This window comes from Melanerpes formicivorus, unplaced genomic scaffold (genome assembly GCF_026170545.1).
Source record: "Melanerpes formicivorus ecotype bairdi unplaced genomic scaffold, bMelFor1.0.p_v2 SCAF_3, whole genome shotgun sequence".
Lineage (NCBI taxonomy): Eukaryota > Metazoa > Chordata > Aves > Piciformes > Picidae > Melanerpes > Melanerpes formicivorus.
In genome coordinates this window covers 14,779,133-14,793,827 of record NW_027142355.1, presented here as the reverse complement: position 1 = coordinate 14,793,827, position 14,695 = coordinate 14,779,133, and the positions used below count along the sequence as shown (strand labels likewise).

The window sequence follows — 14,695 nt, the reverse complement described above, 5'->3', positions numbered from 1 at the left end:
ATTGGTGCACAAAGCAAATGTATCATAATTACAGACAGCCCATTTTACTGCATCTGAAAGTTATGGATGATACACCCACTGTTACATTTTGCAGCAGTATATAGCAAACATTACACTTACAGTGCCAGGAATGTCTACTGAGAGACATCAAATCCCTCCTTAGCTCTGCTTGATTTTAAGATGATACTTACAGACTCTACACTTGTCCCATAACATTCTGAGTGCTGCCTGTGGATGGCCAGTAGACTTAGTGAAGTTTTATGAATATTATAAATGAATGAAAGGAAACATAAACAGCCACTAAAACTTGTTGTGTTCTGTGCTTATTTGTTCTTCTCTGGTTGTGTTACATCTGTGCATAGTTACAGACAGCAACAATAAAATCAGTCTTAAAAAATATGTTGACCCAACCTCATTTCTCCTTGCAATTTCTGCATTTTAGTTGTCTGATATCCTCACACTCCTTTCTACTGATTTAGGGGCAGTTTTGGTTGGACAGTTGTCTGATATCCTCACACTCCTTTCTACTGATTTAGGGGCAGTTTTGGTTGGACAGTAGGCTCACATACCTGTATTTTTTTATGTAATTGAGGTGGTAGCCAGTAAGGTTGTGCTGCTGCCCTTCTTACTGACCTTCTGAACAGTGTGCTGACATTGAGGTGCCCCAGCCTAAGCATTCAGTTTGAATTTTCTAATGATCCAGAAAGAGATCTCCTCAAAAAAATTCAACCAAGTATCACTAGGTTAGTCTGTAGAAAGTAAGCCTTTGTATGCCTCTATTGATTGCTTTTAAGGTGGCTTGCAGCAGAATTAGAAAGGTATAAAATGGACTCAGCAAAGGTGGGCTGGAATGAGAAAACTGCAGTGAGAGATCTGTTCAGTCCTTGTGTTTGGTGTTCCAGTGGGGTCCCTGTAGGGTCTGTTCTATACTAACTTTGTGGCAGACCGTCTGTCTTTTGGGATAAGTTTTAGGGGAAGTAGTTCAGAGGGTCTCCTTTTTTTTAGAACTTGTAGTGACCTACAAGGAGCTGAAGAGACTGCAGAAGGCTAAATAGCAGAAAAAGACTAATGGAAAAAGAGGGCTTGAAATTGAATATTTGTTTGTTATGGCACTTAGTTGGTACAGCTTCATTTTGGAGATCTACCTTCAATCAAACACACATGTAATCAATTACTGTATTACCTGTGCAAGGGCTTGCACTGAGCAAAAGGTTACCTTCTGTTGGGATAACTCAAGTAGCTTAGTTGCTGATTCCAAAATGGTATGTAGTAGTATTGTGCAAGTCAGGTGCCTCCTTTCTCTGGATTGATGTTTATAATAAAGGCAGCCATAGGACTCAGTAACCTGAAGTCCTCTGACATATGCAAATAGGGTGTTGCTCACATGAATGATAAAAACACTGGGCAGACACTCTTTCTCCAGTAGCTGTTGTAGATAAGCTTTTCCTGAGGTAACCACAGCAGTGTTTTGTTCTCAGAAGTTCTGGGAATGAAAGAGGCTCACACTTATATATGGTGGCAAAGGTGATCTTACCCAGCAGAATTCAGGTAGGCTGCATTACTGGTGGGGCTCTAAGGAAGGCGTCTCAAGAAGGAGGCTGGGGGAGGAACAAAAAAAATTGATAAAGCACCACTAGGTTTGGAGAGAGCTGGGTACTTGTTTGATGACAAGTGAATGAACCTCAGTGCCTCGGTAGTTTACTCACACTCACACAGAGGACATAGAGCACACTGCTGCCTGCTGTCCAGTACAGTTTCTTGTTTTCTTGTGGAAAGTAAGGAGTTCTTTTCTTTGGGAACAGGTCATGGAGGGGTTTGATGATGCTTAATAATAAACAGGAACCACAGCCTGTTTTTTACTTTTCTTTCCATCTTTCTGTCCTGTCTCCATCCCCATCCTATGCCTCTAACACAGTACCCTCTTAGTACCTTCTCTAGACTTTGGGTTTCTACTCTCTTCTCCCTCATGTAAGATTTACACTATGGAGGAAGAGAAAAGGGAAAAAGGAAGTGGAAAATATGTATGCTGTCACTTTAGATGACATTTTCAATGTATTAAAATAAGATAAGAAATAGTGACTATGATCAGGTACTACCTTGTGATCAAGTACTCCCCTGTCTTCATCTTTCCTTTCTTCCTCTAACATGTTAGTACATGCCAACATTATCAAATGTTAATACATAAAACACAGATAGATCTTAATTGCCTCATAATACCCCACACAGTGAAAACTTTTGAAGGGATAGTGACTTAGAAGCCTGACTGTTTTGTCATTGTCACAAGTCAGGGTATTAATTGGGCACTACATTTGCAGAGCGCCCTTATGAATGCAAACAAAATGTGTCTGGCAGGTTAACGAAGGACTACTTACCTGTTTCTCATGCAAAGTTCCTTTCTGATGCTGTCACAGAATCATACTGAAGGAGAGCTTTGGCAGATGGCATCACAATTCAAATACAGAAAAATAAGCTTCAGAATTCATACATAGTTCCTTGTCACTCAAATGCCAAGGGATTTTTTAACATAATGTTTAAAATACAGAGTGACTCAACTTGAGTGTCCTTATAAATATAACTAATGCATAATGATGAGTAAGTTATTACAAGAAGTTTCAGAAAGCAGTTACATGCCACTAGAGCAGCTTTTTATCTATTGTGCAACAAAGCAAAAAGCAATAAAAGCTAGGACCTTGAAAGTTCTCACCCTCAACAAGGCAATGAAGACAGTGAAGAGGGAAAACCAGATTCTAATACCATTTCACTAGTATAAATCAAGAACTGCTGCCTCAGCAACTATCGTGTTTACCTGGATTGTCCACTGTGCAAAATAATCTCCCTCATCGATTGTACTGATTTACCTGCTTCATCAAATACTGTTTAAACAACTAATCTATCTACATTACATATATCCAGCTACTGTTCAGAACTGTGAAAACATAATATTCAAAAGCATGGTAGTCATGGAAACAGATCATGTAGGAAGTACCTTGAGGAGGATTCTTCTGTCTGATTGCATACAATTTCCTTGGCCACTTTGAAGTAAAATACAGAAATGTAAGATGTAGTTGATCAGAGCACTAATTTATTTCATCTGCTCTTAGATTTCTCTCCAAGGCCAGTATCTGATGCTTCCAAGGCAGTTGTTGCTCATCACAAATCAGCAATGTACCCATGAAATTTTACAGTCTGGGCAGGACAGCATTTTATTTGTGGACCACCCACAGACAACAGTTCACTGTAAGCATACAAAGTAGTTATTGGCTGGTAGGGGTTTTCATTATTACTATATATGATACAGTTTCCCTTCTCTTTTTGTAACATGTCTATCCATTTCCCTCACTGGCCTGTCACATAAAATCAAATAATTGGCATGTGGTGTAAGAACAAAGCAGAAAAACAGAAATCCAGGAAGTAAATACTATGTGCTACTTTATTCTGAAACACATTTTCAAGACCCACTGACACAAATGAAGTTATGAAACAGATGTTTTCTAATGTTGATTGAAACTCTAATTAAAGTTTAGTGTTATTATCTTTAAAATCAGTTAGAAGCAAGGTAAAATAACCTTTTGACCAGGAAAGATGAGGGCAGATGAGAAGAAGTTGTCCTCTGTACAGAGGAACAGCTCGGATGTTCTAAGTTTTCCTCTGGTGCAGATAGATGGCTGTCTGTTGGATAGTCTGTGGATCAGGATCAAAGGAGAGGCAGGTGAGGGAGACTTTGTTGGGTTGTTGTTATAGACAGGGTGAGGAAGCCTTCTTTAAACAACTCAAGGAAGTCTCTGATCACAGATTCTGGTGTTCATTGGGGACTTGAACCTCCCTGACATCTGCTTAAATGATTGGGTTTGTGAATGAAGCAAAAGCCATGAATGTCAATTACCTTTACTTTCACAAGATTGTTTGCACTGTCTCCCACAATATTTTATGTGTCACATTTAGGGCATTAAAAATCTGGATGGACGCAAACTGTAGAGGTAAATAAGTGGCTGGGTGGTGAGAATCCAGAGAGTAGTAGTTCATGAGCTGTAGTATGCCTGAGTGTTTATATGAGAGGAGTACTGCAGGGATAAACAGTGGAGTCTGTCCTGTTTGACAACTTTATGGACAGTGTGACAGAGGCAACAAAGTCAGATTTTTAGGTGAGACCCCGGGGGGACTTCCTTCAAGGGCAAGGATGCCGCTGAGGGACCTAGCCAGGCCAGAGGAACAGGCCAGCAGAAACCTTGCAAAATTCAACAAGGGCAGATGCAAAGTTCTGCACCTGGGCAGGAAGAAAACCTTTCAACAGTACAGGTTGGGAACCAACTCATTAGACCAGATCTCTAATGCTGCACCAAGTTTTGGGACCCCCAGTGCACAATAAACTGGGTTGATACATGGGACATAGTTCAGCACAGGGCCACCAAGATAGGCATGAGCAGGAATATTGTCCTGTGTCTAAACATAAGGGATAATCCTGTTTCCCCTTTATTAAAGCATTCAAATGTATCATTTGGATTTGTTACAGAATAATAGGGGGGTTTAATTTGTTAAACCATTAGTTGAGGTGAACAGCTGGCTAATGTTGGAGCTCATACATTCTGTTGAGATACTAGTAATGGAATACCTAGCTACCTCCCATGAGGTCTAGCCTGCTCTGTTAGCAGCTACATGCTTTTATAGGTCTTTTTAGGTCAGTAGCCAAACAGAAGGGTTTAGTTTATATAACAGTAAATTCAGTAACTCCATAAATTCATGGGGTATGTTGTTAAACATTTAGGAGGAAAGGAAATAATATAAATAAATGAAGAGACTGAAAAGCAAATAGAAGGAAAGCCTAGCTTCAGGAGATCAGGCAGTTATTGGGTAGAAAACACTGGTTTGTAACGAGGCTGAAGTGATACAGTCGGTAATGAGGTACAAGCACTGAAAGATTTGAACATCCAAAAGATCAAAAAGAATGTTTCTTTTCAGTCTGTTTTCTTCAAAGCTTAAAGAATAGAGCATGGGGGGAAAAATAGAGCTGTGTTAATCAAATCAGTTTCAAAGGCAGAATCTTCTGCATTGGAGCTATATGCGTCATATAGCAAATTTGCTGAACTTCAGGAATACAAATTGATAATGCAGCATGCAGCACACAGAGAATGTACTTGGGGCTGCTTTTCTGCTGGTAAAACAAGTGTGCTGGTAGTAGTCTCTTTTGTGTACATCTCTGACCTTTGAACCAGCCAGCAGTGCCATCTCAGCTCCTCTGTGTGTGTGTGAGTAAACTACTGAGGCACTGAGATTCGTTCTGGAGTGACTTTACTGCTACCAGCCTTACTAGCCTTAGCTAATTTAAAGCTAGGAGCTGTGAGAATAAAAGTGTCAATGTCTCTGTTTAGATATACCTTTTGTTATATTAAAAATGAGATAATATGTCATTAACACAAAATTAAGAAATTACCTTAAACTATTCTTGGAAGCTAAGTCTATGGTCATTTAATTATTCCATGGAAGCCTGGAAGCATTCATATTCAATCTGCTGGGCATGAACTGGTAGCTAAAAAATTAGTTTTTTTTTCAGTGTTTCCTAGAACTCTTTACTTCCCTAGCAAAACACTGGTCACTTCAGTGGGAGCTGAGAAGTCATCAAGGAACTGGTTTAAACTTCTCTCTGCCCAAATGTTCTGTGATGCAAACCAAGTACCAAGGACTAAGACAGTTATGAGGACAGAGAACAAGACAAAAGGATAACATGATTTAATGAGGGGGTGGGAGGTGGGGAAATGAAGTTTTAATAATAAATATTTTCCAGGTGTTATTTCTGCTTTCCTTGCATCTGTTATTGCAAAAGCAATGGAAACACGACTTTGTCTCTTATTTGCAATCTTCTAGTGGAAGTCTGAGCTTTCTCTTAAAAAGGTAAATGGAGTGAACTCTAATTGCCTTCAGCTGTTGCCTACTAGGCTGTTGAGAGCTGAGTTTGTTATTAAGGCTTTATTAAGGAAACCACCTCAGGCACTGCCTAAAATAACCTATTTACATTCTCAACATATGAGGTATCTCCCCCTAATTTTTTTTTAATTGCCTTTTTGTATTTGAATGAATAGCTAACACGCCCTTTATGAAGGTTGAAACTCAGTAATTCACTTGGTACTTTTACTCTATATTAATGCAAATCTTCATTGATTGTTGATAGCTACATAAGTCTGAACAACAGGATGGGTGCCGTCCAGATTGACCTGGACTGGCTGGGGAGGTTGGCTGAGAAGAATATCATTAGGTTCAATAAGGCAGTACCTGAAGGGGGCCTACAAGAAGGCTACAGAGGGGCTGTTTCCAAAGGACTGCAGTGATAGGACGAGGGGCTATGTTTTGAAATTAGAGAAGAGAAGATTTAGATTGTATGTTATGAACAAGTTCTTTACCATCAGGGTGGTGGGACACTGCAACAGGTTACCCAGGGAGGTAGTCAATGCCCCGTCCCTGGAGATATTCAAAGTGAGGCTTGACAAGCAACTGACTATATTGGAGGATGTCCCTGCTGACTGCAGGGGGGTTGAACTTGATGAGCTTTGTAGGTCACTTCCAACCCAAACCATTCTCTGATTCATTAGATGTTACATAGTTCTATGTGTCAAAGGAACTGAGTACACTCAGTGTTCAAAATACCCCTGCTTTTGGCAATATTTTACTTGGTAACAATGCTGGAAGAGTATCTTGAACTGATAGTAACACTGAGCAGTCTGTGTTGTGCACAAGGTAGTTGCATGTCACATTAAGCTGCACAGGAGGAGAAGGATGCATTTATCAGCTGTGTCTGTTTCTTAGACGTTATGCATAGTGTCATCATGAGAATAAATTGCACTTGAATGGTTTGTGATTACAGACAGGACATAAATACTTGGGACTTTATGAAATCATCTGGTATGAGAATGGCAGTTGGAGAACACAAGTTTGACTGAAATTGAGCTTTACATGGCTTGCCTTGGAGCTGTTGCATTTCCTAAGTTTTCAAGATCTCCCATGGTAGGAAGGATGAATTTGGGTTTGTTGTGGGAGTGGGGTTGTAGGTCCCACCTTTGTTGTTATTTTCACTGAGGCAGTGAATAATTACACTTCTATTTTTTTATATCCAATTTATTTTCTCTCACAGCTTTTGATTTAGACACTAGCATAAAGAAGTCCATGTTATTAACTTCATTTTCCAGATGAGGCAGTGACATTTGAAACATGGCTAAGTGGAGGATCCTGTTGAGATAGTATAAAGGATTTTACCATCACATATACCTATTGATTTTGTTGTTCTTTCTTGGAGTTCACAGATGGTATGCAGATAGGTGACCTAGAAGAATTCAAACAGGTGTGTGGGCAGTGGGGTAAATGCTTATTTTCAGTGCATAATGTTATCCTCTCTTTCCTCATGGTAACCTGTAACAGAAGGGTTTAGAAGCAGCAGTGCTGCTGCTGTATTTGGTTCATGTATCAGCTGGGCAGCATGGACATGCATTAAGGAAAGTATTGAAACCAGAGATCTCCAGTCCTCTGCTCCTGTGGGAGCAGCACAACATGGTAGGAGCAACATCTACTCCCTGGTAATCCCAGTGCTGTGCCTTAGGGTATTGCAGACAACACTTTTTGCCTAAGCTGTTCAGTGAAGAGCACTGATTTATGTTTGCAGAGACTCTCTCTCTTAAAGACAGGCACTGTGCAACTGTGCTGGATCATGCAGCTGCATGGTGTTTTGTAACTTCTAACCCAGCTCTTTGGGTACCCTCTGTAGTAGGTAACCAACTTGAGAAACTGGATTTGAACAAGGGAGAAATAAAAGAGAAGAGCAAAAACAAGATATAAAACAAACACAGGCTATTGAGTGGGCAGGTAAAGCATTTTTCTGAACAGTCTCATCTACAGACTAGAAAACCTAACCTGTGATGGGTGTGTATGAGGCAGGTCAGCCAAAGTCATGCTGAATTCCATGGCTTCTACACCCTTGTCGATGGCATTTTCAATAACAGCAGATATTATATTTTCTTCCTGTTTCTCACACTATATTCTTTTTTTACTATACAAGTATTTTGATTGTAGCCCATTCCAGAAATGTGCTATCATCCTTTTTTCCATCCTGTCAGAGGGGCAGTGACACAATGCTGGCTGTTGTTCTGAAACCTCAAGAGGTTTTTGTGACTCTCTTTAACGTAGTTAGTACTTCATAAAATTCAGGAAAAATTCATCTTTGGGTTTGGTAATATGCTTTTTCATCTTGGCACACTGAGATAAAAAATTTACTCCTTCCTCCATCCCCAGAGAAGGTTAAGTGGTAATATCAAAATGCAACAGCTTTCGGAAGGCAGAATAGGAGCATCTGGACCATTAGCATAAGCAGCCTGTGATGAGAAGACACCAGCATCGATTATTAAAGTGACCTGCTTGAATTTGTATTAGCCTGTCCATTCTTTATTTCCTTTTTTCTTTCTTTGAAAACATCGTGGCTTTTATTACCATTGGGCATTTAACTTTTGGAAATGTAGCTCCATCTGCATTTTGAAGCTTACTGAGATACATACTAAGCCAAGTATCTCAGTATCAACTCTACCTTATCGATCGAGCAGGTAATGTGGAAACTGAAGCATACAAGCATACCGTACATATTATCCAGCACTTCTCCATCTACTCATGGTAGCAGCATTGTCAAATCCTGCACAACTACTGAATTTTAAATGGTGATCTTACAAATGTTCCTGAATAAGCCCTTCACTAGATGATAGGAGGCGATCTGTGAGAATACAGTGTTAGATATTTAAAACCAAAACCAGAGGCTATAATATTATTGTTGTTTTCCTTCTATACAGACAAAGCTTCCTGGAGTCTTCAGAATTGGAAGGCATGGATGATAGAAGTGCTGAGCTAAGGAAAATGAAGGTTTCATACATAGCGTAGTAACCATAAAACACTTGGTTGCAGAAATTATACATGAACTAGCATGCTGGTGCTATTGAGTGAATATCAGAGATTGCTATAATTTATAAGCTTCCTTTCCCAATTCAAATCATGGTGGCCAGCAGTAATCTCCTTCATCAGTGCTTTGTAACAATTCTTTTATTCTGTTTACTGCTCACTCTCATAGTGAAATAGAAAAAGAGAAGCTGTAATGCACTGTTTTAACAGATGCTTAGCTTCCTATTTTATGAAGCGCAAAAGTGTTTCTGTCCTGTAATCTTTCATTTCAATAGTGAAAAACAGATGATGAGATAGAGTCCACCATTAGTTAGTTTGCAGATGACACCAAGCTGGGGGCAGATGTCGATGTGTTAGACCGTAGGAGGGGGAGGGCTCTGCAGAGGGACCTTGAGAAGCTGGACAAATGGACAAAGTCCAACATAATGGCATTTAACAAGTCCAAGTGCTGGGTGCTGCACTTTGGGCACAACAACCCCATGCAGTGCTACAGGCTGGGTTTGGAGTGGCTGGAGAGCAGCCAGGCAGAAAAGGGACCTGGGGGTACTGGTTGACAGCTGGATGAACATGAGCCAGCAGTGTGCCCAGGTAGACAAGAAGGCCAATGGCTTCCTGGCCTCCATCAGAAATAGTGTGGCTAGCAGGAGGAGGGAAGTCATTCTGCCCCTATATTCAACAGTAGTTAGACCACATCTTGAGTATTGTGTCCAATTCTGGGCTTCTCAGTTTAAGAACGACAACGGGATACTTGAACAGGTCCAGAGAAGGGCAACGAGGCTGGTGAGAGGTCTCGAGCACAAGCCCTATGAGGAGAGGCTGAGGGATCTGGGGTTGCTTAGCCTGGAGAAGAGGAGGCTCAGGAGAGACCTTATTGCTGTCTACAACTACCTGAAAGGAGGTTGTAGACAGGTGGGGGTTGGTCTCTTCTCCCAGGCAACCAGCACTAGAACAAGAGAACACAATCTCAAGCTGCACCACGGCAAGTTTAGACTCAAGGTGAGGAGAAAGTTCTTCCCAGAAAGAGCAATTTGCCATTGGAATGTGCTGCCCAGGGAGGTGGTGGAGTCACCATCTCTGGAGGTATTAAAAAAAAAGATTAGATGTAGCACTTCGAGCTATGGTTCAGTTGTCAGGTGGCGTTAGGTGATAGGTTGGACTTGTTGATCTCTGAGGTCTTTTCCAGCCTGGTTGATTCTGTGATTCTGTGTGATTCTGTGATCTTCTGGTGCCTTTTAAAAACAAGATGAAGCTGTGTTGGCAGCATAATAATTTTTTAAGTGTGCAGTGTAATCGATAATAGAATGTGTATTCCTGAATGCACGTAGATGTGTAGGTGACAGTTTCTTGCACGTGAACACAGATTGATTTTCAAGGGCACTGAATTAACATACTTTACTTTTACCTGAATGTTTTAGTTATTAAAAGTTTCATCTCTTTTTCTGCAAGATGTAATTACTTTTAAGGTCAGAAGGTGCTATAATACCTTAGTTTGGTTTGTGCTTCCTTACACTCCTCCTTACTCAGATGTCCCTGATACAGAACTAAATTTTGGAAGCGGATGCTTTGGCGGCTGTGGAATTGCCGTCACAGTAAGACAGTACACATTTCTTGGAAGCTTTTAGGTATGCTTACTGTTCTTACACAGCAGAAGGCAAACTCTCTTTGTGGCTCCAAGGCCAAGTTTTACAGGATTCCTAGGAAAGGAAAAAGCTCAAAAAAGCAAAATACTGCTTTTGTGTGCACCTATTTGGGAAAACAGAATGCACTCACTTCCTCTGGCGGTGATGTCATACAATATGTGCTGCAGATGATGGCTGGCACAGCTGTGGGAAAAATAAAGTAGTTCAACTAAAATGTGTTTTTCAAAGACTGACATCAGTGTTTGCATGCCAATTTTCAAGTTACTGGTACTTGTGGCTGCCATGGTATGTGTTGAAGATTTGGCATTTGTTTTGGTCACTATCAAATTACTTCTTTCAACACCCAGGAGAGATCCTTGTTACTAGGAATCTTAGCATTTTGTACTGCATTTACTGAGAGAGATAACTCTTTGTTTTTCAGAGCTTCCATATGGCTGGGAGAAAATTGATGATCCCATTTATGGCACTTATTATGTTGAGTAAGTTCCCAAGTTCAATATAAAGTTGCTGTGAATATGTCATAACCTAATACCAGTATGCTGTGCAGTGCTTAGCCTGGCAAGGGATGGGCACGATTACTTGTCATGTTAAATTGAAGGTATACCAAGAGTTCTCAGTCATCAGTACAGCTGATGTGTCCACACCTATTCTGTGTCTCAAATCAGCAACTCAGGCATTCAGTCATTCTCTTTCTTCAGCGCCCGATTTCATAGTATCATTTCAGGTGACACTTGTACAAAGCTCATATTCATTAAAGAAATCTTCAGTTTTCTATGTAGGCTTTGGATATACAGTGAGGTAAAGATCTTGTTAATCAGTGAATAGAGCAAAGCATAATCATTTTAGCTCAGCCAACTTCCTTTTCTGGGTAGTCCTTCCTTGCTGCAGATGAGGTGTTTACACCTTTTATACCAGAAGGCAGGTTATTTATACACTGCATATAAAATTTTAGAGATGTTGTGTTTCATTAGGTAATTAAAAGTGCAGCTGAAAATAATGGAATATAAATTATTACTTTAGTAATGAATAACAACAACAAAAATTCTTACTCCATGCAAAGCGTAACAGAAAGCTTTTGTTTGAAGTACCAGGTAAAACCTGTTCTGGTCAGTTCCTACAAAAAAAAAAAAACCTAAAAAAGTCTGTGGTTTAGCTTAACAGGGTGAATTAGTTTCATGCAAAACAAATCTAGATTCCAAGTTGTGGGACCCATTCAGAGTGGTCAGTTCTCACTCTGCTCTCTGCACAAAGTATACAGCAGAGGAAGGAGAAAGCTACTCCCCGTCACTGTGCAGATAGTGCTTTGAAAAAGATCTACCCATTAGTTCCTATTGTTGAAGAAGAGAGATCTTTAGAGAAGGTGACCCCTGGCCTAAAGTCACAATTTCAAATCTTTACACTCAAGCAGTAGATTTATTCTAGTTGTTTCACACAAAATGGAAAATTTTAGTTTGTACATCACATTGTTCCCTTTGTGTCTCAAATCCATACCAGAGCTTTAACTGTAGGATCACTCTGGACAAATACTGGGGCTGCAGCTTTTCCAGACCTCAGGATATGCTACTATTAACATGTACATTCCTGAACTCCCTGGATAGAGAGCTCAGAAAAAAAAATCCAATTTCTAGAGCGTTAGAAGATTAAGATTTCCTTTACTGCTGTAACAGTTTGTGGATGCCCATGCACCTTCCCTTGCCCTCACAAAAAGCAAGCAAATGAAAAGTGTTTGGCCCTTGCCCTGCTGACACCTTCTGTCCCATTCTCCAAATACAGGAGCACCTGCTCTGCCTCTTTGTCTGTGGCTTGTTCCCTGCTCTCAAGTGAAAGAGCCAGCAGACCCATCTGCTTTGCTGCACAGCTGAAATCAGCTTAGTCAGTCCAGATTCAAGCCAAAAAAGATAAGTTTTTAAAGCCCCTACATAAATGCCCTTAAATTTCCCCTCTGTCTTTATGCCTGAGTTCTTTTATGACAAGCCCAAGTAGCTAGGGGCTGAAGTTCTTGTATCTCTTTGTACTTCATTCCCCTGAAGATTTCTGAATGTACAATCATGCAGCTGCTAGGTGTGAGTAAGTCTTCTGCCCTGGTGGTTTTAAGTGTGTTCTGGTGAGTAACAACTGTGCAGTTTCTGTATCTTAATCACTTACTGAGACCCTGCTGGGTTGTTAGCAGGGCCCAAGTCATTCTGGCACCAGTGAGCCTCACACTTCACTGCAGTCAGAAAAGGAACAAGCATTTGTCTCAGTATCGTGTCCACCCACAGGTAAACAGATGCAAGGCACCAGACCTGGATGCTATTATGCAATTATACATGTATTGTATAATTACATACTTTAAGACTGTTAGTACCAAATTTATTAATCCTACCACAGATAAGATTTGTGGAATGATATGTCAAACCTACTGCATGTTCAGAGGTTTGTAGAAGAGGAATGGATGATCAGAAGATGGAATTAAAACTGAAGCCTCGTTAAGCTCATAAGGAGTTTTATAGACAGTAAAATGTAGCTTTACTTTAATTTGCTGTCTAAGTTCAATTAGTTTGAAACAAGTATTACATCTGACTTTTCATGCTAAAAAATGGCAGTCACACCCTTTTTATTACAAGTACTCCACAGATGAGTTTGGCTTTATCTAGATAAAATCTGATTACAATAACCACCCATGGGAAGTTTGTAAGGATGATCAATAAGGCAGACAGACTCAGGTTCACCTTGTAAGGACCACAGTCATGCTCAGCTCCAGTATTCTGAGAACAGAGGAAATACTGATAACGAAACAAAGAAAAATCTCAAAAGTCTTGCTAGTAAAGCTAACACAGACCGATCATAACAGATTTGCAAATTCTGTTTGACAGTAAGGTCTCCAGTAGAAGTTTCTCTCTTAATCATGCATGAATGTAGTTGAGACGTTATTAAAATTTTCATTTGCCTTGTGATGCAGGTCCAGGTTCATTTGTAGAGTGTAGATGCTGGACAGAACTGAGAAGGGTTTGCTGTACATGGGTTAACCTTCATGCAATTTTCTCTTAATTTGTAAACTAATATCTAGCAGCATTTAGCTGTGCAGAACTGTGGAGAGAATGTGATTATTAGATGTGCTGGGTCTTTCAGCTTTCTAATTGCCAAAAGATTATTTACCCCTTTAAGGATGATTAACTACAACACAGAACTCAATTTCCAGACATAGTCTCCTTAATAGAAAAGCTAAATTAGCCATACAGGTATTTACTCTGGAAAAATATACCTCCTTGACTTACAATTTCTGACAGTACTCTGTTACTGCTCAAATGGGAAAACTTATTGCAGATTTATTTTTTTTTTTTGTCACTATAAAGCATTAGTAACTGAAAAATGTGACGTAAAGGGGATTTGGGCACTAACAATTTGTGCAGCATCCTGGCCCTCAGGATTGCTTTGGTGGGTTGTAAGCAATAATTTAAAAAATTAGAGTCACAAACTACCAGAAAAGCCCCATACATTAAGTAGCCCAGAAAAGGAGATAAGGTAAACTCCTTCTGCTGAGGCACATTTTGTCAAGGCTCAGTATCTTGATCATCAGCTAAAATCTGCACACTAGACATGCCGGGGTCTTTTAAATCCATGCAGGAGCAGGAACGACAGGACACCAATATGGTGCATAAATTGTTCAACTTTATTAACTATCAGCTCTACTTCTATATTGTATAATCACACTATTCTGCAATAAGATAGGCTGTTCTGCATCCTCATGAGCTGTCCACGCGCCCTTTTGATCAGTCTGGTTGGTTGTTGACATTTGTGCAAATTGAATCACAATCCCACATTCACATCCCCTGTTGTGTTACAATGTCTTCTTACTGCTAACTTTCCCAAAGGCTGTTTATCAGGACAGCAGTTCATGTTCTTTTACAAGGCTATCATAATATATATTCTGAACAAAGCTATCATAGTACACATTCTAAATTAGTTGCTAATGTCATTCTAAATTAGCTGCTTATGCAAATGCTTCAAGACAACCCAGTCCCCAACATAGACATTACTGCCCAGGATCTCGTAAGAATGTGTCTCAGTTGTCTTAAGCACATCTAATGTGAAACTCCATCACCAAAACAACTTAGCCTGCCCACGCTCACTGATGGGATGGCAAAGTGGTC

General features: G+C 40.1%; 1 protein-coding gene across 13 annotated transcripts in view; it reads left to right on the top strand.

Annotated features, from left to right (window-relative positions):
• Window positions 1–14,695, top strand: part of MAGI2 (membrane associated guanylate kinase, WW and PDZ domain containing 2) — a 693,860-nt gene that overhangs the window by 528,831 nt on the left and 150,334 nt on the right. For all 13 annotated transcript variants that reach the window (XM_068167566.1, XM_068167610.1, XM_068167558.1 and 10 more), the window contains one exon: window positions 10,984–11,041. In XM_068167566.1, coding sequence (XP_068023667.1) covers window positions 10,984–11,041 — 58 coding nt within the window. The remainder of the gene's footprint in view (window positions 1–10,983; window positions 11,042–14,695) is intronic.